At 37.8% G+C, this 22497-nt stretch overlaps 1 protein-coding gene and 1 non-coding gene across 2 annotated transcripts in view; both read right to left on the bottom strand.

Annotated features, from left to right (window-relative positions):
• Positions 1-22481, bottom strand: part of LOC136268188 (uncharacterized) — a 53453-nt gene extending 30972 nt beyond the window's left edge. The window contains exons 1-3 of the mRNA XM_066063449.1: positions 22328-22481; positions 8053-8166; positions 3496-3597 (exon numbers count right to left, since the gene is read on the bottom strand). Coding sequence (XP_065919521.1) covers positions 3496-3597; positions 8053-8166; positions 22328-22381 — 270 coding nt within the window. The 5' untranslated portion in view covers positions 22382-22481. The remainder of the gene's footprint in view (positions 1-3495; positions 3598-8052; positions 8167-22327) is intronic.
• Positions 1336-1476, bottom strand: LOC136237384 (U4 spliceosomal RNA). Its single transcript, XR_010692449.1, has one exon. It is a non-coding gene; the product is annotated as a U4 spliceosomal RNA (small nuclear RNA).
• Positions 22482-22497: the final 16 nt, after the last annotated feature.

Genomic DNA, 22497 nt, shown 5'->3' with positions numbered 1-22497 from the left:
ATAAAAATATTCACCAGAAACCAGCCTCACAATACCTTCATGGAGCCCTGGCACTATTGGTTAGGTAAAGTGTAATCAGTATGACCCGAAATATTTGTAATAGGTATTTTAAAAAATATACTTAGTGGAATTTTCTACTGCCTGACTGACCGATGCCTTCAGACAAATGTTACTCGATAACAGCTAAGATTATGGGCTTGACTTTTCCACTGTTCAACATTGCCCCGGTCTTTTAGCATACCGAATCATGTACAATGCATTCTTCATGGATTTACTGTGTCCTTCTTTAAGTCACATTTATCTTTGCTGACAGCACAAGTCACAATAAGGCCATGTGATGCCTTCCCTAAAATTGTAAACAGTAACTGTCTGATAGCAGAAGTCTGTCTTGTAGTTTCTTCATTGGTAACGATGTGCATCGAGCTGAACATAGCTGAAAACAAAGCATAATGGCCATTTTGCCATTTACGTATGTGACAGTAGTAACATCACTACCACCATCTGCTGCATAATGTAATTTTATTCTTGAAACTGTAGGAGCACAACATTTATATGGCTTTATTACACTACATCACAATGCTACTATGCCATGTGTGCTGGGAGTTCAATATCGTATTAATAGTTGATCAAATAAAAGCCATAGGGCTTATTCAAGGGTGATAGTCTAGACATCCTATAGTTGATATACTACTATAGCCACATTATGGGGTAGTCAGGTGCTGCCCACTCCTTCAAAACAACTAAGGGTCTGGTGAAATTCATTTTAAAAGGAATCCAATTAAACAGCGTACGTAACGCTTTACGTCAGATGATTTCCCGTCAATTCAAACAAAAGCATTGTGTTGCCAAGATGATTTGTGTGTGAATGCCATTGGCATGCATTAATTGGTTACCGCTGAATCTGACAGTAGAAGTGATTTAGTATCTGTATTTCAGCAGATCCTTACCTTTTGTGAAGGGGCAGGCAGCGCCAGACTAATTGTGGGGAACATTATGTTGAAACTGTTCTCCCTCAAATATTCTTTCATACACAGTAACTAGTCATTATCATCCACTAACTCAGCAAACCACTGGACTAGGTGAACGCTACCAGCATAAGAAAATAGTGCATGTCCACAATTTGGATAATGTCTGTAACTTCACTAACAGTTTGGTTGTGTACTAACAACCTTAACAATAAGTTACCGAAGCCATATAATTATTGCACTACAGTATGATAAGTTTACGTTAGTCACTGCATGAATATCTGCTAATTAGGAGTTTCGCCACATCCACACTACTACACTCACAGTATGGTAGTACTGTATATTAGGGATCATGGAGGTTTGCACTTTCTCATAAAAATATTAACCAGAAACCAGCCTCACAATACCTTCATGATGCCTTGGTTAGGTTTAACTCAAAAGTGCTTTCAAATAGCAATAACTGCACCTTGGGTGGACCTCACTGGCTATGGTACTACCAATGCACAAGGCTTTTCAATATGACCTGAAATATTTGCAATAAGTACTGTAGCTACAAAAATTTAAAAAAAAAAACACTTAGTGGAATTTTCTACTGATTGCCTGACTGACTTGTGTCTTCAGACAAACGTTACTTGATAACAGCTAAGCCTATGGGCTTGATTTTTTAAGCTCCAGTGTCTTCATTTCTACTAACTACAGCATCGTATTGAGGTTTTCACCATCATGTGGCTAGCAGGTCATTATAAAGCAGTTGGGGACAGTGCTATATCACTGGACTTTGGTGGGTGCTACATCAGTTAGAGATCATATACTTGGACCTTGATGCATCGACAAAACACAACTGAATGATTGCATTTTAATCCCTACTATAGCCTGCTATGATGTATGGTTAAAGTAGGGATTAAAATGCATTCATTCAGTTGTGTTTTGTCTCAGCGGCTTGTTTCAGTGCTTTTTATTGCTGCAGTCCCTACTCATATGAAAAATTCTTAATTTTTTCTTACATAATAAAACAAATTGCTCTATCCTACAACCTTTACACACTCACACTACAACAAAACAGTAGATACATCAACTCCACTTGATGAGTAATTGGATAACAAGCTCTAATAAACTACTCAGATGGTGACCAAATAAGTAACAATGCTACAATGACCATCTCAACCTTTCATCCTCCACTCCCTCATTAACTCAGGCTGAGGATACTAATGGTAATCATGGTTACCACTAGTGAAGGGTCACCTTTTCACTTTCGTCCTCACATGATTAAACTACCCCACTCATAATCTACACAACACATTAAAGCACTCCTTCTACACTAGTTCATCAGTAAAGCCATACAGTTCATTAGGAATGGTTCTAGATGGTTATTATGGGTTATACCAGTTAGCCTGTTAAAATTGAGGAAGATAAATATGCTCTAATAAAACAATCTGAGTATTCTGAAGGAGATTACTTAATGCACAATTTCAAAAGCTTATTTTTGGGACTGTTCTATTAATTATCTTAAGGTGGCATTAAGTCCAGCCACACAAAACAATTTGTTTCAACCCATGCGCTTAATGAGTTATTTTAGGGTAGCCCAAAACTTTGCTAGTGTACAACTTAATCTACACCTAAAAAGCTGTTGTGATAGCCTGTGATGCTTTAGTTTAGCATACAAAAATGACACGCCTTTATTTTACACCTATACAACTCTAAAGTTTCAAGCCAATTTTTTAAATAACTTGGCCAATAAACAATCTAGCACTAAGCCACTTTGGTTCCAACCATTTCTCACTTTGCACATTTTATTGCTAACAGCATGGAGAAAACACACACCTGTGGACTAAAACATTGGCCAACAACTCTGAATCATGAAAATTCGAAGCATACTTTTGTAGAGCAACGCTTAGCCGGTGCCTATACCAAATTTTGATGGTGTGTGGTGCATAATTTTGAAGTTATTTCACAAGAAAGGAGACCGTGTGGCTCGTCAGGGTGCACTCCGTATAACAGTAATCGCATGATGGGAGCTAGTGCTGTTTGCCAGAGTTGTGACAGGCTAAATAGTTTTAAGCATGAATAACGTTAGTTGCATTAACAACAGTAGCTACAGGGCTTATTCTGTTAGTCCACTGAGATGGTTCTCTGTGGTCTACGAATTTCCACATTTGTTCATGCATTACCACAAAAATGCTGTCCAACTGCCCTTAATCGGTTCAGCGCCACCTTAAGATTTTTTAAAACGTCTGAAGTGGTAAGATACAACTGAAAATGTTCCACTCTGAGACATGGCATATAACTAGCTAGTTACAGCCTATGTATAGCCTAGCTGGCTAGCAATGAGTAAACATAAATACATAACATTGTTTCATCTCCTTTTGTCTGGATTCTCCACTGTACCAGAAAGAGTTAATTGTAATAATTTACCATGGTTATGACCTTATATGGGTAAAGCAGCTGCTCTTATACTTACGAGTTGAAAACTAGTCAACAAAGTTTCTAGAACCACCCCTGTAACTCATACACTACATCATACACTACTCACCCTACCACCCTTAGCATTAACATCAGCACCCTCCTCCAGTAATAGGTGGACTATGTCATTATTATCATGTTCTATTGCCAGGTGTAGTGGAGAAGTGGAGAACTGTAGGAACATGATAGTTATATGGTTTCACTACATCACAAACTACTAGTGACATACAACTATCATTGACTGATTTTCATCAATCACATCAGTTACATATTGTTATCATGGTGAAATATAATATCCAGTTATCAACCATAAACCTCACATGATCACACAGTGGGTGTGTACCAATGAACCCATACTGGTGTTATTCCGAGTTGTTGATGATGTCATTGAGTGATCAAGTTACCATGGTTATGCTGACATGATTACCAATTACCCAAGGGGTAGCAATAACAATCATATCACTAAATATCGCTATACAATATGGTTTATTATTGTGAGGTCCAAATTTTTGCGAAGTATCTAAAATAGCATCCAGCATAGATTTCTGCAATTGTGAAATGTGCAAGACACAAACAATTTCTATATGTAATACTACACATCTCTTTGGATACTATGGCAATGTTATAAAATGTTAAGAAAACAGAAAGTTTAGGGAAATTTCAGTCTGCCAGCAGAGAATTTTGCAAAAATTTGGACCCCAGACATATAACCCATCATATGGTATGCTCTGTTTGATTTCACTACAAATAAGTAACCCAAATATTCCTACTACTAAACTGAACCTTATTTTATCATAGTTCTGTATAGTACAGACTATACAGATTTGTGTTTTTCAGTCAAAACAATCACCCATCATGATAGCCTTACTCAAAAGTGTATGATTAGTTAGTAAACTATCTGTGTCATTACTATGTGCCATACATGTTATGTTCAGGTTGTACTATAGAGATAATTACATAATTTCAAGTAGTGATAAAATGGTACTAAGGCATTGGGGTATCATCATTAACATATAGTACTACATCTTGAAAAGTAGGCCAATATAAATGAATAACAGTGATAAGTTGTAACAGTTTTGATATGTCAAGTGTTCTTGTACGAAATTCCTTTAGTAAGGATTTACAGAGTTTTCTAAAGTTGGTGAGAGCTATAGAAAATTGGTTGTCATACGTTCTGCACATGGTTACTGGTTACTCATACATGACCACTACAATCAGAATGACAGTCTTTGCCATACCGCATTACTAAAACTATGTATCTGAAAATGTGTGTAATTATTTTTCATAACATGTATGTCATAAACAGGTTGATGTTATGCTACTTCTAGAAACCAGGCGCCCATGCAGTTAATACTTACTAACTAAACAGATGTTAACAACATCAAGGGGCGAGCCTGAGGAGTCACATAGATAATAATGCATGACAGTGATGCATGGAAGGTATAAATGTACGTTTTAATCATGAGGAATATGAGGAGTTGAACAAAAAGAAATGACTACTGCAAGAAATCGTCGTTGTGATATAATTTATAATGCATGTGATGGCAGTATAGGAGATGATGGAGTATTCGGTGATGGTGGTGAAGGAGTGTACAGTAATGGTTTTGACATAGTGTTCAGTGATGAATTATGTGTTGATTGTGATTTTTTTGTGTTTGTTATTGTGATACAATGATTTCAGTCAAAGGGGGAATTTGATAGTCACCATGTTGATCAGTAGCAATTGGCTTAGTATCACTATGATGCCAAAGGGCTTACTTCATACATATTTTTCTCCAATAATACCCACTTTCTCTTCTTTGCAGTAAACTATCATGTTGTTCAGGCGTCATCTTAGCTTTTCTCTGTCTGTGGTATTCTCTCTGTCTGGCTACTCACGCTTGTTTTTGTTGTAAAGTTTCTTTGTCGCGTCTTTGTCTGTACAGTTCCCTATGCCTTCATCTATGTCTGTCGTTTTAACTTTCAGAGGAGTGCCCAACAGTAGCACATTCCAACCTCCTCAAGTCTCGGCGTTCTCCCAGGGAATCAATGCTTATGCATTAAAACTATAAGCACACGTCTTTTAGGAATTTGTTGTGGTATTTGATAGCACCAACCCATATTTGGATGTTTGATAGCACCAACCCATATTTGGATGTTTGATAGCACCAACTGGATGTTTGATAGCACCAGTAGCATCAGAATCCCGTAACGTAATTTGTCGTGTAATGTTTGATAGCACCACTTAACTTCATTTATTATCACGGCCTTTTGTGACACTTAAACACTTGTAAGGTTTGTTTTCATATTTAATCGTTAACTTGCCATGCATGAACCATGCTACGAAAGTCCTGCTAGTGTGGGATTCACTCGGGCTCACCCAAAATAGGCAATTAATCAACCATCTTATAATTTAGTTTATCGTATTGCCTCGAATTATGGCCCGGTCGTTTATTTTCTTAAAGCACCTATTGCTTGTCCAAAAGTAGCACTAAATCTGAGCAATAAAAGGTTTCTGTTGACACAACAAAGGTTTCAGTTGATATTACATGATGTCTATTAAAGCTATGAATACTACTAACTGACATTCATAGTGGTCACATTATCAACCCTGGCGACTAAACAAGACCAGGCATTTATACGAGACTGGCCATACAGTATATTCATGCTATTGCTTATTATTAATTCAGCTAGATAATTAGATTTGTAAAAACTGTAATTGAGCGTATTTCGTAATTCATGAATTACTTTGTAATTTGGTAATTACATTGCTATGCACTGCTAAGGAAGCGTAACCATAAACAAACCACTTTAAATGCAAATTATGCACAGAAGTATCTTCTCAACTGTGTTAATGTGTGTCTATCATGTTTTCTCTCGCAAATTGCTTAGAGAAATCCTCAGGTCTGCCCTTCATTTTCGTTCGCGTAAGTATGGGTAATGTCCCCCCTTTCAACTTGAAGGATACGCTATCTCTGGAAACCTAAGAGGCCTTCAACGTTGTTTTAAAGTTGTTAAACATAAAACATCTATAAAACCAAAAGGAAAGACCTTTCACAATGTACATGAATTGAGAGTTACCATACCCATATTTCAGACTGCTAAGAAGAAACCACTTCAGAACAAAGTTTATGTGTGTGGAAGTTTAATACCAACTTAAATTAGCTTTCAATTCTTACATCCTGGTTGCTTTTTACCATTTTTAATGTTTTTGATCACCTGGGTGCATACGAACAAACAAACATAGGTAGGTACACACAAACACACATTTTTACGAAAACAATTTTAGTAAATCAGGCACGCGGCCACAACTGGGCTTCGGCTGGCTGTGGACACGCGCCTGGTTTAAAAACACTATCACAAGCAAACTACTTCATCTGGAATAAAAACTATAATGTGACTAGTAACAACCAATCCCCTCCCTCCATCAATGAAGGTCATAGCTAGCAGTACGAACACAACCCAGAGATTACACATAATTACACAGATAGTTTACAGATTTTAGAATAAGGTCCATTACTCTACTAAACACAAACTATGCTAATGAAACACAGTGTTGCACTAATATGTAGAACATTTTGATAGTTGTGGAATGTTTATAGCAGCAGTAGTGCAACTACAATAGCTGACAACACAATCTCAGCAGCAACAGCAATGTTGCAAAGTAGGAAAATAAAAATATTTAGTGTATACAGTATTTCTAAATGATTTTAACTGTTGCCTTGGTAGCGATCCAATACTAATACACAAACAATACAGCCCATATTAGCAGTTGTCTGATAACTGATCCACTTATCAGTGCAACACAGTCACTAATAAATACTGTTGAGGTGTTCATGATTTAGTAAATACAAAATTGCAACAGTTTACGCACTGCAGATCTCCATAACAATAATAGCAGAAAATTTGATAGGATAAATATACGGTGAATTGAACAACATGTCTATTTGACAAATTTACATTTCTCTTGCTCACTGGGGTCCATGCTAATCATGTGTGAACTGTATTAAATTTTGAGAATATTATTTCAGATGACATCAATGTTGGCTCGTTACCACTAGATCACCACTCTAGTACCCTTAAGACAGCTCCCAGTGCCGATGACAAAAGGTTCCAATATTGGTCTGTACACTGAGGAAGCGTAATGAAAGCCAAAGCAATATACATGGCAGTTCAAGTGATAGCTTCGAGTACTATAGCTACATACAAGGCCGAGGTAAAGTTACTGGGATGCATCAGTAGGAAGTTCACTTGGCTTGCAGCTCTGGCACTCGTACAATAAAACTGTAAAGTACAGAGAAATGTTTGACTGCAACTGTGGAATCATGCTCAGTAACTAGTATATTTTCCAATGTTGGCCATATCTTTGTCAGAATAAGCTGCATAGGTTCACAGGTTTTTCCTTGGATTTCTTTATGTTTTCGATCTGTTTAGCTAACTGGATATTTGGTGGATTTAAATTTGACGATTTCAGTGAAAATTCACCAACTGCCAAAGTTAATCCCCTATGAAGTTTCTGCTCATAGAATAAGGTAAACGGTATTTTATGAGACAACGAATATTATTGAGTATGGTTGCACTAGTAGAACCACATTTTTCCACATATGAATGAATTGTAAATTAGTACACAATACACAATATCACTCACTCCATCTTCATCATAAACACAATCACCATTCACATTAACCCCATCAGTTATCATTTCTTTCAGTGTAGTGACATCATTATCAATAATTGCTTGTTGGATCTCGTCACACTCCTCCTGTAGTATCACAGATCATGTGAGCTATTGCCTTTACAGGTTACACCCATATAATTTATTACCATTCTTTGGCTGCTACCTTTGATACGACATCTTATTAACATTGACTACACTTACTACTATTGGGCCTTTTGTTTTAGTTGACATGTCCTACCCACCCCACCCCTATATCTTCCACACACAGGGTCCCTAGAATAACTCCAACTGTTTTACTTCAGTATACAATACACCAAGATCACAACAAGACCTAGTAGGAAGGAGCAACAAGGCCTAGTAGGAAGGAGGCTCTGTATATGAAGGTTGGTTCTTCACAAATATACAAGTTACAAATCACATCACAGTATATCACTTCAAATTAACATCATGCATGACTTTGAATATGTTGACACAAGTGTAACACAGTTTGGTTAGTGAGACTATAGTATTGGTATCCCAACTACTTTAATACAGCAGCCAGTAGCCACACAGTTTGCTTGTTGATAGCTACAGTATCCATGGCTTTTATCCACCAGCATACATTATATGTACAGTGATAAGTGAGGGTGCATGAGTGAATTAAGGATTAAATGTTCACTAGTATATCTGCAGGCCTAGGAGACCTCCCTTGTTTCCCTACTTTCTTTCTATGATCCCTAATCCAACTTGAAATTCCTAAATTTTCTTATATTTGTTTCTTTACTTTTCTGTAACATTATTATGACTGGTGAACCCACGCATACCGCAACAAATAAAAGGATGATTCCAGAGTTAATATTTCATCTGAATGTAAAATGGTCATTATGTTTTGTTTTCAGCTATGTTCAACCTGTTATACAATGCTACAAACAAAGAACAGTAGGAGAAGCACCTCTGCAATCAATCCAGTCAACACAAAAAATACGGATGATTCGTGTGCCCCAACTATCAATTACTGACTCGAGAGTGAAGTGTCCATACGCTTTGCTTTCACCTATTTTCAGCCCATTACACAGGGTTACAGCCCGTTACACAGGGTTACAAACAGTGAAAAGTAGTCTGCAATCAATCCAGTCACCATGAAAATATGGACGATTCCAATTTACAAACGTAGGGAAGCACTCATGCGCTACTACAAGTCAACACCGTGATACTGTAAAGCTGGTTTTAGGGTGATTTTTTTTTTTTGCCAAAAAAACCCACACCTCCATGATCAGTGCTACCATATTGTATGATAACCACTCAGATGCATGCAAGAGTACAGCTACAGAAGAGAGGATTTGAAATGTAACATATTTACAGTTTTGACTTCATTAATAAGTATGGTCACATGAGAGACACAGATTCAACTTTAATAGATGGTCATACAGTTTATTCAAGTTGCTGTTATTGTTATCGTTGAGCATAAACACACAGATAATTATACATAAAATTAGTCTGTTATTATACAGTAGAATAGTACTGTATAGTAGGGACCACACAGGAGTAGGCATGGAACACGAAATAACAACACCTAAAAACCAGCCTCAATTTTCCCTGATGACAATGAGGCAGTATTGCATGGTTAGGTAAAACTAAGCCCAAAATGGCTTTCAGATCAACCCAAAACGCTTTCAACAAGTTGCTACAGAAATTTTTTTTTTTAAAACAGAATTTTCCAGTGACTGATTGACTGATGCCTTCAGACAAGCATAACTTGATAACGGCTAAGGCTATGGGCTTGATTTCTTCACTGCTCGACGTTGCTTTGGCCTGACAGGTGCCTTTTGGCATCCTGCAGTACAACAATGCATTTTTCATGGACTTACCAGTGTCCTCCTTTGTGTCCCATTCATCTTTGCTGACAGCGAAAAGTGTCGATTTGACAGTAGCACATGATGGCTTCCCTTTGCAACAGAAATCACCCATACTTTTTGTTGTGGCTATTTTAATTGCAGAGGTGCTTTCGAACAGTTCTTGATTCGTACTGCTGTGTAATGGGTTGAACAATGAAGCATATAATGGATGCTTCACTTTTCAGCTGATAATTGATATAACTGGGGCACGCGGCACCATTTCTTTCGGTATGCATGGATTGCAGAGGTGCTTTTCGAACAGTTCTTGATTCGAAATACTGCGTAACGGGTTGAACATAGCTGACAATGAAGTGTAATGGATACTTCACTTTTCAGACAATATAGCTGGGGCGTGGCACCATTTCAGATGCGGTATGCGTGGGTTCACCAGTCATAATAATTATTTGCAAAAAAAAGTTAACAAACAAGTGCACAAAAAAATTTGGAATTTTCAACTAGAGTAGGGACCATAGCACATCGATAAAAAGTATTGAAACAAGCTGGAGTAGTGCACAATATTAAATCACAGTAAAACAATAAGAAGTGTTATATCCCTACTGTGCATTTCCATTATGGTATCTTGAACACAGTAGGGATATAACACTTCTTATTGTTTACTGTGATTAAATATTGTGCACTACTCCAGCTTGTTTTGGTACTTTTTATCGATGTGCTATGGTCCCTAACTTAGCTGAAAATTCCAAATTTTTTTTGTGTACTTGTTATATCTTGGTTACATGAAATACCTTTGACTAGTGCTATTGTAATATCAATGATAAAATGGACAAGAGGTCAAAGTTCAATCAAACACCTGGTAAAGAATCACCAAATAGAAAAGGTACAATGTTAGTTGTGCCAGTTGCTTTGATACAAATGACTTCTCTTATTGCAGTAGTGTAACTATTATGCTTGAGCACCTAAAGTGGCCATTACTTGAACACCAAAGAAACTTCTTTGATATATCCCAACACCTCTCCGTACAGACACAATGGGAGGGGGCTTTTGGCGTAACCATAGAGTGTTTAATAAAGTCAGGAAATCCCTACAATAAAGCTTAAGTAATTTAGCCCTTCTTTTATTGTTTCACCCGTTTAAAGCATTCACAGTACCAAGCTTCATTGTGCTCATTATTTGAGACTTAACAGCACAAGTACTGAAGGTCTGTAGGACACTTGGTCCTACAGCCTGGTTGAAAGGAGAAAAAATCCATGACTTGGACCTGGGCAGTCCATTTTATGCTCAAGTGTTTACAGCAGCCTGCTGGGTGGTCAGGAAATTTTTCTCCTTGTTAACCATCTTGTAATCCAAAGTGTTGCCACCAAGTGAATAGTTGTAATCTGTACCACAAATTCATACCATCATGTGCACACTATTCAGCAAAACCTTCTCCATGAAATAGTGGCACAATCATAGGAAACCTTTCACCCACATGTACTTCACCGACCCATTTATTATTGGCAATTTAAATACTCTAATATAGTAGAGCAGCATAGTTGTGTATTAGTGAAAAAAAGGCATGAGACATTTACTTTTGATATTATAGTGCCATCACAGATTCGACCTTTGGTGACTTTTGTAGCCATTTTATACTCAGCAATTTTGTCTTTATTTCCCTGAGACATTATTTTACATTGTTAAACCATGCTTTCAAATTAAAGGTATTGCTGAAAGAAACAACCTACTGTAGTTTTATCAAACAGTACAGCAGTACTGTATAGTAGGGATCGCCCCAATAATGAAAGGCGCCCACTAAAATACCACACCTATAAACCATCCTGGAAATACTTTACAGTACCTTAACAGAATAGTCATAACATATCTAATGTGATAAATGTAAACAAAACCCCATACATGCACTGATATTAAACTTTTTAAAAATCCCCCAAAACTCAATTTTTGCTCTGCCCTGACCACAGTGCAAGGCTAGAGGTTAAACGATGCATCATACAGCCACCATGTTTTGCCACAATACTTAACTCGCTTGCCTTTTGGAGCTCTGACAAATGTCTGCCCTTTGCGCCTTGTCTTTTCAATCATGCTGGTTGTCTTCTTTACAAAACTAAACTGCATCGAGACATTAATTTTCTGTATCAACACCTCCTGTATTTAAAGCTGCTTTAAAGAAAGACAGTACCTGTGTGATAGGACCTTTTACAAACTAGCTGGCCAATAGCAATCAGGCAAACACCCATAAACACCCCTAAAAGTACATGTTTAGATATATGATTCTTTTTGATTCTCGTCGATGAAACTTGTGTGAATTGGACAAATTGCCCTTTCATCAAAAGTTTTTGTCAGAGATTGATCATTAAACACACGCCTCTTGTTAGTAGCTTAATGAAAAACATGCTACTACCATGCCCCTTAAATATTGCATACTGTCTAGTTGACTGAGGTCCACTCTAGATACTCTAATAATAAAGCAGTCACCCTAATAGCAATGTTAATAAAACAGTGACATACATGTGCTGTATTTGTAACAAAAAAAGTATTAATTTAGGGATCTAAGCGGTAGAATATATGAATGATGGCATTGCAACATAGTTTTGTGGGAAAATCCCTACTTTGGCATTGAACAAAATAATTGTTAATGTAAGAATTTTCCCACAGAGCTATGCCATCATTCATAATTATTATTATCTTGTATCACTAGTTTTTATCACTTAGAACCCAACTTTATTTTTAAAATTGATAATTTTTTTACAGCCTAGATTGAAGGTGATTTTAATTATTCCAAAGTTATGATAATTTTTATTAGTCACAAATTTATCTGCCCTTAGGGTGTAAATTACCAGTGAAGTAGTTTGTAAAATGCGGAATACGGAATAGCAGGATAACGGAATAAGCAAACTTTTTTTTATCTTCTACAGATTATGCAAATAGTTATATACCTACTCTATAGTAATTATTTACCTTGTAACAGCACGGCGATGGATAAATGTGACAGCAGCTGAGCGAGGATTATTTAGGATGAGCACACAATGAATATCATCCAAGAGCGATTTACCTTCGCTAAACTTACTTACCTACTCGCCTTGGTTCAAACCTGAAGTGTCTTGAAATCCATTTTAAGGACAAACACAACCACTGGACTCCACTTACTCTATAGTGTGACTCTAACAAATTTGGTCGGATGAACATGAAGGCCAGCTAGTTTATTCTAAGAACAGAACTAGGCCTAAGTTTTGTAGCAATATCAAATAAGGAGTGTAAGTAAGTACGTTTAGCAAACATAAATCGTTATATATAAGATTCATTGTGTGCTTGTCCTATTTAATGCTCGCCTATCCATTGCCGTGGCATGCCATATAAAACTGTTACAATTAAGGTAACTAAAGTATAATTACTATAGAGTATATAACTATTTGCATAATTTGCAGAAGGTAAGTTATGCTTATTCCACTATTCCACTATTCCGTATTCCATGTCTTTACAAAGTCCCGTATTTGAGTAGGGATCATAGAAATATTAAGCAATGAAACAAGGGATATCATGTACACCTGCAGCTATACTAGTGGACACTGATTGAATAAATTTGCACTAGTATAGCTGTAGGTGTAGATGACCTCCCTTGTGTCATTGCTTTTATTTCTATATAATTCCTACTTAAATACTAATTTTTCCTACACTTGTTTGTTTACCTTTTTCGAAGCATAATTTATCACTGGTGAACCACAACATACTGCACTAAGGGAAGAATGGTGTCAACGAGACATATTCATTGAGTGACTTAACCTGCCTGACTATCAATTACTGGAATCAATGCTTCATTTTGCTTTGTTTTCAGTTTTGTCCCACCCAATACACAACATTACAAACAAACAAAGTACAAGAAGCACCTCTGGAAGCAATCCAGTCACTATGGAAATGGTGATTAAACACACGGCACAACTATCAGTTACTGCAAAGTGAATGGCCACTCCATGTCATTTTCAGGTATGTTCTACCCATTATTATAAACAAAGAACAGTACAAGAAGTGCTACTGCAATCACTCCAGAAATTGCAGACGATTATTGCTGTACTGAAGTCACCACACATTACTGTGAATTAACACCTACACGGTAGTGGAGAAAGAAATGGGAAACAAAGGAGAACAAAAGTAAGCCCATGATGCACGCACTGTATCTGCTGTGGTTGGCAAATAGAAACAATTTGGGCCAGAGCAATGCCCAACAGTGAAGAAACCAAGGTTGAAGTCTTGACCATAGTTGAGTTACGCTTGGCTAGAGGCATCAGTCAGTTATTCAGTCATTTAGCAGAAAATTCAGTTAAAAAGGAAATTGTTAGAACTCCATAGAAAGTTGTCGGAAGGATTTGGTATCACTACGCAGGCATTTGTGGGCTTGATTATACCAATACTGCCAAGCTGTCATGAAGGGAAACTGTGAATGGTTTAGAATGATACAGTGTACTTTTAGCTAGAAAAGTTCAAATTTTCATGATCCTACTACACAGTACTGCACCGTACTGTATGATGAACACAATTTCATGGCTATTAAATATTTTTGGCAGATTTTACCAACAATTCAGGCTTGTTGCGGATCCCTTGGAGTTAGTCCAGTCTGCCTCTCTCTACTCCTGTAACATGGCTGGTTTCAAGGTTTGCTCCCATGCATTAATCCATGCAGTCTGGTGAAAAGATGGTTATCACCCAGCACGGCACTTTAATCATCCTATGTACTGGGATATAAATACTCTTATTTTTCTCAATCATTCTTGGTGAAATTCCCTTTATTGATATTATATAGCACCATTGTCATCTTTTGGTGATACATGCAGTGTATTTCTCAACACAGTTCAGTTGCCTTACTGTAGCTATGTCATACCAATACTCACCAATAATCACATAACCAAGTTATATAAACATTATGCATATGCTCATAACAATTGGTAGCACTTCAATGCATCATGTATATTTATGCAACTACTCCGACAGTTTTGCACAAGAGTGCTTCATTAATATGGGCAACAAAAATACGTTTTGTATTGCATAGCTACTGGTAAAGGCAACAGAAATACATCCAAATTAAACATTCAAGTAAATAACTAGTGCAATAAAAAGCCACAAGTAGGGATTTTCCTACATTGCTACAATGCCAAGTAGCTAGGGGTTTTCACTTATATCTACCATCATCTCTTGTTTCACTGCTGTGACCCTACATACGTCATTTTTAAATTAATAAACTAGTTTGTTAACTTTTTGTTAGAGCATATAGCTATGAAATACATGTGTAGCTGTGACTGCTGTATTAGAGTATCTCGATCTCACCACTCAGCCAAGCAGTAGATCTAATGGGCATGGCACAACACTTTGGTTCCTACAGATCTAGATTGTTGTTGTTGTGACTTGTTCTGAACTTTTAAGGAGGCGTGGCAATTGTTTCAAAAGCACAGCTTAGCTGCTACCCGATACTATAGTCTGTCAATTAGTTTTGTGCCATCTAAATACTCTCCCTCACGGAAAGTTTTGATACGGAAAATTAATGCCTTGGAATGATTTCCATGAAGAAGACAATGATTTAATTGAAGATAAAAGGAATAGCAAAGCACAGAAGGCAAACATTCGTTGGAACTACAAAAGGAACATCCCACCAGTGAGTTTGTTGCTGTGGAGTAAAATGGTGGTTGTATGTTGCTTTGTTTTCTTGTGACGGTGGTTAGGCAGGCAGGCAAGCAGGCAGACAGGCACACACCACTTAGCTACGCAGTAGACCAACCTAGTGGCATTTAATTTTATTTTCCTACATATCTAGATTGTTGTCGTGAACTTTTGAGCAAATGATAAACTTAGAGCCTGCCACTAAAGAATGAAGTATGAAGTCATGTTGATAAGTATACCTACATCTGGACATCCACTTACAAAATATCGATAGCATATTTTGATATGAACACACTTCACAACACCACTCACATTTTTGATGGAATCACTCAACACTACCATGGATACCACATATACGTACTAGACAGTCTAGGAAAGTACTGGTACAGTCAGTAAACAATAATTGACTTTGTATGGAAAACCAGGAGAGTGTGGAGTTCAATAATTACTTGGACGGGCTGACAAAATCAAAAATTGCCAGGGCTACAGGCCTCAGGTCTTTGAGAGTGCCCATATCCGGATTTCACTGCTTGTATGTTGCTACTGTACAACTGAATTGGATAAAAATGTTAAAGTGTAACAACTAAGTTGAGTTGGTTCATAATTCTATTAGTAAAGTAATAAGTAACCTACAGTACTGTTCCAACTCATATGTGTACTGTATTTGCCCCTTATGTGTACAGGCTACCCCATACCATGGGGCAGATGTTTAAAGGTATCAATTACATGCTACCTGACTACTTCCATGGGACCAAATCTCTTGCATAAGGTCATGTAGTCCCCGTCTCAAGCATCTCATCCGTATTGCTTGGATCCCTACTTCATTTATCTATTTAAATTAAATACACTAGATTGTTTAGTTTCTTGTTATAGCAAGCAGCTATACACGTGTGGCTGTTATATTAGAATATCATACATGACTTGTATTAAGTTGGCTGCTGTAATAGAGTATCTCAAGTCAGCCTCTCATCAACCATGCTATCATTATAAATACTGCTAGGAGGTGCAGTAATCATGTTTGAGTAAATAAATTGTTATTAGGTGTGGCCTCCAAGCTAAATTTTTATTAGTCAGCCTAGAACATTAATGGGTATGGTCTCGAATTTGTTGTGAACTAACAGGTATCTACCGGGCGTCCCCTTACAGCAGCATAAGTACCTTGTGGCATCGAAATATTCTGCTCAAGAAGTGTCAAGTGTTGATACGGGAAATTAATGCCTTGGTATGGCTTCATTGCATGAAGAAGACAATTACTAGTCTGAGAAGATAAAACAAGGTGCAGAAGGTACACACTTGTCGGAACTCCAAAAGGCACATGCCACTGGTGAGTTTGATATGGTGGCATAAATTGGTGGCCCCAGGCACTGCTATGTTTGGCCTCCAGCCTTGCAATTGTAGAGTTTTAGTGATATTTAAAAAGTTCTTACCCAACTACCATAAGCATTTTTAATACTATATTTGATGTCAGATGGCTAATAAAGGTGACTTTCATCGTATACGATGCCTTATGATAATTTTTAAAAGTGGCACTTTGGGCAGCGCCTGTCACTTTAGGGGCAATCCTTACTTAAACAGTACACTAAGCAGTACTAGCATACTGTTTGATAGAAGTTTTATGGTAAGTTACAGAAAGTGAGTTACAGTCAGCTACAGAAAGTGAGGAATGGGACAATGTGCTTGGAAGGGGATTAAGAATGAATACTGAATGGTCAGAAAAGTAGTGTCATTGCTATGATATTATGCAAGTTTTCACCAGTACTTCATCATCTCAAAGTTTTTAATGATTAACATACTAACTTGCTTACATAGTTAGGCATGGAGGAAGGCAAACTATATGGGCTGAAGACCCACCTCAGTGTTAGAGGAGGGTTTTTAACCGTTTCACACCAAAGATAGCAGGATAGTGATTAATAACATAATATAGAAATCTAGCAAAAAAAGTCAATTGCATGCAAGATGGTAATGAATAATGAGCTGCCTTCCCGAAGCCTTCCAGTTATGTATACAAAGTGATATTTGCTTCATACACATATGGATCGTCCATATGCGTATATGGGAGTCTGGATACAGGTATGGGGCAAAATATGTGTATGGTCTTCTATAGTAGAAAATGGCATGTGAGCAATGCTTTAATTAAAATAGATTTTCTTATTCACTAAAGAGTCTCTCCTAGTACTAAGAGACTAGTGGTTAACCACACCACCAGTTAACTAGATATCACTATGCACACAAGAATTTATTGTTAACTGCTGAAATATTAACAAAACAATAGCACAACCAAACTAGTAGCTAGCTGATGTTCTCTACCCTGAGTTTACTGCAGTGCCAAAGCAGATATTGGTGTCTTTTAATACTTTCCTAGAAAATGAGCTGTGTTGCCATTCCCTGACAAGCGGCATTAGCTATAATGTTGCTAGCTAGCTATATGGCTCTGTTTTTACTTCTTCTACAAGAGCAGGGTGAAGCAATCCATTGAGTCTCACTCGTGGTAGTTAAATTTTGACGAGGATACTTGTCTGGTACACAACACAACTTACCGTAAATCAGGAAAAAGTCGTCGTCAAAAAATTTTCGTTGCTGGCTGTATCGACGAAAATTAAAACGATGAATTATTTTTAACTATATAATTTGCGCATACAAATAGCTATTAATGCATAGTTATTCCGTCAAAAAATTTTCATCAATTATGCTAGTGACGAAAATATGCTGCGTCGGAATTTTAATAGACGAAAATTTTCTGCTCCAAAATTTTTCCTGATTTACAGTACCAGCTTCTGATGCACTTTCATCAAGGTGATGCAATATGTACTTATTGATGCCACTAGTGTCTATCACCAGTCTACCACAGTAAAATGTCCAGCCCTTCAAAAGGCAGGTAAATATTTGAGTGTGTTTTCTTGTGCAGCCTCATAAACTCTTCACAGTTACAACATTCTTTTCACTGTTGGCTGACCATTTATGATGTAACAGAAAGCCTTGGTTTATATGTTGTGTAATTCCAATGCCTTTTACTCAGTATTAAAAACGCTTGTATTTGGTGTATAACTGTAATTTATAGGGATTCTTTCATACATGCCTGATGGTCACGTGTTAGAACTTTGTTTTTCACAGGGTGGAAGATGGAAACCACTTTTCATCATCTTTGGTTTGACACAGCTGAGTTTAGAACCAATATTTAATGGTTTTGTCAATAACTAGTTTGCAACGCATGCAAACCATGTGAAACTTGGTGGGCTAGTGTACTAATAGCATCATACACTGTAGTAAGTAGAATAGGGCAGAGTTGTTATAGCCAGCAGTATAGCTAGGTGGTTGATAACTAGTGCAATTGAAAATATATGGCTGGTCAATAAAAGGTGCCAGTGGTTGATAAACGGTTATTTACAGGTCTAGCACTGAGCTTCTCAGTAAAATGGCCCATGTGACTCAGACCGAGTTTACAAGAAATAGTTCAAGGAGAGACAAACAAAACGGAATAGGATGCACAGTTGTGATGCGTAGGACCAAACTTGGTAGATAATTGGCCCCTTATGCTATAGGCTATCTGTTACTGGTTAGCTATATAAAGCCTTTTAAATGCTAATGCTTGCATTTCTACCACCTTTTTTGTGCAAGACATGTTTGCTGTGCTGATATAGCTAAAACTAGCCTTCTCGACATCAAAATACCAGTGCACGTGATTGACAACAGCTATAATGAAATTTTAGGTGGGGATGAAAAGCATTCTGGGCAGTGATAAGAAACAATAAGCTAATCAAATTTGCCTGGCCCAATAATACAAAGCTGTTGACTTCTATATACAGTTTTTATGGGTTTTATATGTAGGGTTCTTTGTGCATACAAAAACGTTTTAGGCTAGATTATAGGTTCACATTCCATTGACTTCAAAAATGCATGTGGGCAAGCAGTTTATTATTATAATTTTCAAATTTATAACCTACACTACAGCTATAAGAGGTATATTATATAGTTATACAACGGCCACGAGTGCTCTGCCTGATATAAACGCATGAGCCTGAGGGCCGTTAGGCCCGAAGGCAAGTGCGTTTATACAGGCAGAGCACGAGTGCACGTTGTATAACTGTTATGTACCACTCACCTAATAGGTGGGGAGAGTCTCACAAGACAGCTGTAACACTTATAAAGGCCAGGTTTCTAATATCGATTGTGGGTAACCAAGCCGGACGTTGCAATGACGTCCCCCCTGCAGTACTGCAGCCACCTGAGATATTGAAAGCTAGTACGCTATGGGTTATATCACTAACCTGCATTCGCTGTTCGACTCTCATTATGTAGTGCTCAACATGCCAGCGTGATCACTCAATCGCCATATAGACTAAGCGCCAGACTAATCGCCATAGTGATTCCCTCAAGCGAAAAAAAAGTAGCTAAATAGACGTTTTAAGTAAACAAAACCCAACTACTAAACGATACTAGTCTAATTCTTACTATTCACACTGGCTAAACTCGAATCTGGTGGCATGACAAAACTGGTTACCACAATCGAACGTAAAGGTTAGTATTATTTAGAATATAATTTGTTTTATTGAGTCATTGTCGAAGTGGACTACAGTTTAATCTGGGCTAAGATGGCACCAGACTAGTAAGGTGTATAAGTACGTTTATATATATGTAGACTAGAGTTGTGACCACCCGTGTTGGCTTTTTCGATCGCCATTGGCTGCTTGTAAACATTATACGTATTGGTGACGTTATGGCCCACAATCGACCTTTACATGTCAGGCTATAAAAGAATTCGAGTGATCTGTGAAGTGTCCTTCCACCTATTAGGTGAGGTGTCGTAGTGGTCTTCGCCACCGGCACTTGTGCTATGCTGCACAAAACCGCAGCCAGTGCAATATCTGTATATTGCACTGCGGTCGGTGCATTATAACTTATAATGCACTCGTTGTGGTCTACGAAACCACAACCAGTGCGTTATAAGTTATAATGCACTCGCTGCGGTCTGCAGCAGTGCAATATACAAATTATGGCACTGGCGGTGCCTTTGAACTGCCCACGCAGAGTGGTACATAACAGAGTACAAGTAGAAGGAAAATGGGAAAAGTAGTGAAGCAAAGGAATAGCTAAAAGTGGTGAAACAAGGAAGGTTGCCTATGCCTGCAGATATACTATACTAGTGGACATTCTACAACCATCAGAAATTAAACGCCCACTAGTATATCTGCAGGTATAGGAAATCTTCCTTGTTTCAACACTTTTTAATCACTATTCCCTTGTTTCACTACTTTTTTTCTTTGATCCTTAAATTCCTAATTTTTCCTTCTACTTGCTTGGCTACAGAACATAATTATGATAAATTAACCAACACATGCCACAATAAGAGAGAGAATGACCATAAAAGTACTTTTGAGTCAGAAAGCGTGTCCCAACAATCAACAGAAAGGGAAGTGGCTATTATACTTTGTTTTCAGCTATGCTCCGCCCGTTACACAGTATTACAAACGAAGAACAGTACACAGCATTACAAACGAAGAACAGTACAAGAAATATCTCTGCAATCAACCCAGTTGCTAAGGAAAATACAGGCGAATAGGGGTGATAAGCATAACAGCCAACACAGCCACAGGGAAGTTGCATCGCACTGTTCCAAATCAACAGCTTGCATTGTCAGCAAAAAGAACTGGAACACAAAGGAGCACAAAGGCAAGTCCACCACGCATGTATTGTAGGTACTGCAGTTGGCAAAAGGCACAATTCCGGACGAAGCAATGTCAAACAGTAAAGCAATCAAGCCCATAGACTTATCCATTGATATGCTTGGCTGGAGGTATAAGTCAGTTAGTTTTATAGTCCGTTAGTCAGTCATTCAACATAAAATTTAAAATTACATAGAAACATTGTGGAAGGGTTTGGGCTTGTAACCAATGCTGCCAAGCTGTCATGAAGGAAGGCTGGTTTTAGGGTGATGTTTTTGGCTGAAAAAGCCCAGTTCTTCATGATCCCTAATATGCACTGTATGATAAAACAGTCACATATACAGTAAAAGCTTGATGGGTTATGATCCTAAAAATAGCACCTGATAATCAACCAATCAATTAGCAATCAAACTGAGTGCAACTGCTAGATAATCACGTGATAAATAATAAGTTGACAACACAGAATCTACGTGTGGGAGGGAAATAACTCCATTTGTAGTGGCCTTACCATAGATTTATATCTCTGCGCTGTGCCGTATGCCAAAGCGCTTTGGTATTTTTTGCTTCATTAGCTGCTCTGATACATTCTACCATAGATATTATCATAGATCCTTTATACCCCGGGGTATAAAGGATCTATGATATTATAGTACCACCTAGTCTCGCGACGCCCGACCCTAAAAAGTGGGTCTGGTGAAACTGTGTACAAAAAGTTTGAGCTCTGGAATGTTTATTGGATGACGTTTTACCTGTTACGTAAGTGCACTGTTTACGTCACAACATCCATTCAACCAGATCCGCTTACAGCATCACCAAACTAATAGCGCTACTTTATTTATTCAACAGTAAAACGAATTCAACAGAATTGTATGGTTGTTTTCTCAATGAGTTTAAGCGGCAGAGTCACCGGATGTAATTAACCGTAAGCCGCGAATCTTTTGAAATGTACGCATTACATAATCAATTTGAAATGGAGCGATCTGATTGGAGCTTCCAACATTCCGGCAGCGCCAAACTTTTTGTACACAGTTTCACCAGACCCTCTTTTAGGGTCGGGCGCCGCGAGACTAAGTACCACCCTAATATCTATGATTCTACACAGTCACATACCTCAGTAGGAATTCTCTTCTCTCCTTCTGCCTGTTCTGCCCGAGGTTCTGCCATGGTATCCTGAGGCAGCTGAGAGGATCTCAAGGGGGATCCGCCCTCCCGGTGATCACGTACACTACAACTGAGGCAGCTGAGGGGATCCGCCCTCCCGGTGATCACGTGCACTGCAA

This window comes from Dysidea avara, chromosome 10 (genome assembly GCF_963678975.1).
Source record: "Dysidea avara chromosome 10, odDysAvar1.4, whole genome shotgun sequence".
In the NCBI taxonomy this organism is placed as follows: Eukaryota; Metazoa; Porifera; class Demospongiae; order Dictyoceratida; family Dysideidae; genus Dysidea; species Dysidea avara.
Note: the sequence above shows the minus strand (reverse complement) of the source record. Positions and strands in the feature narration are given on the sequence as shown.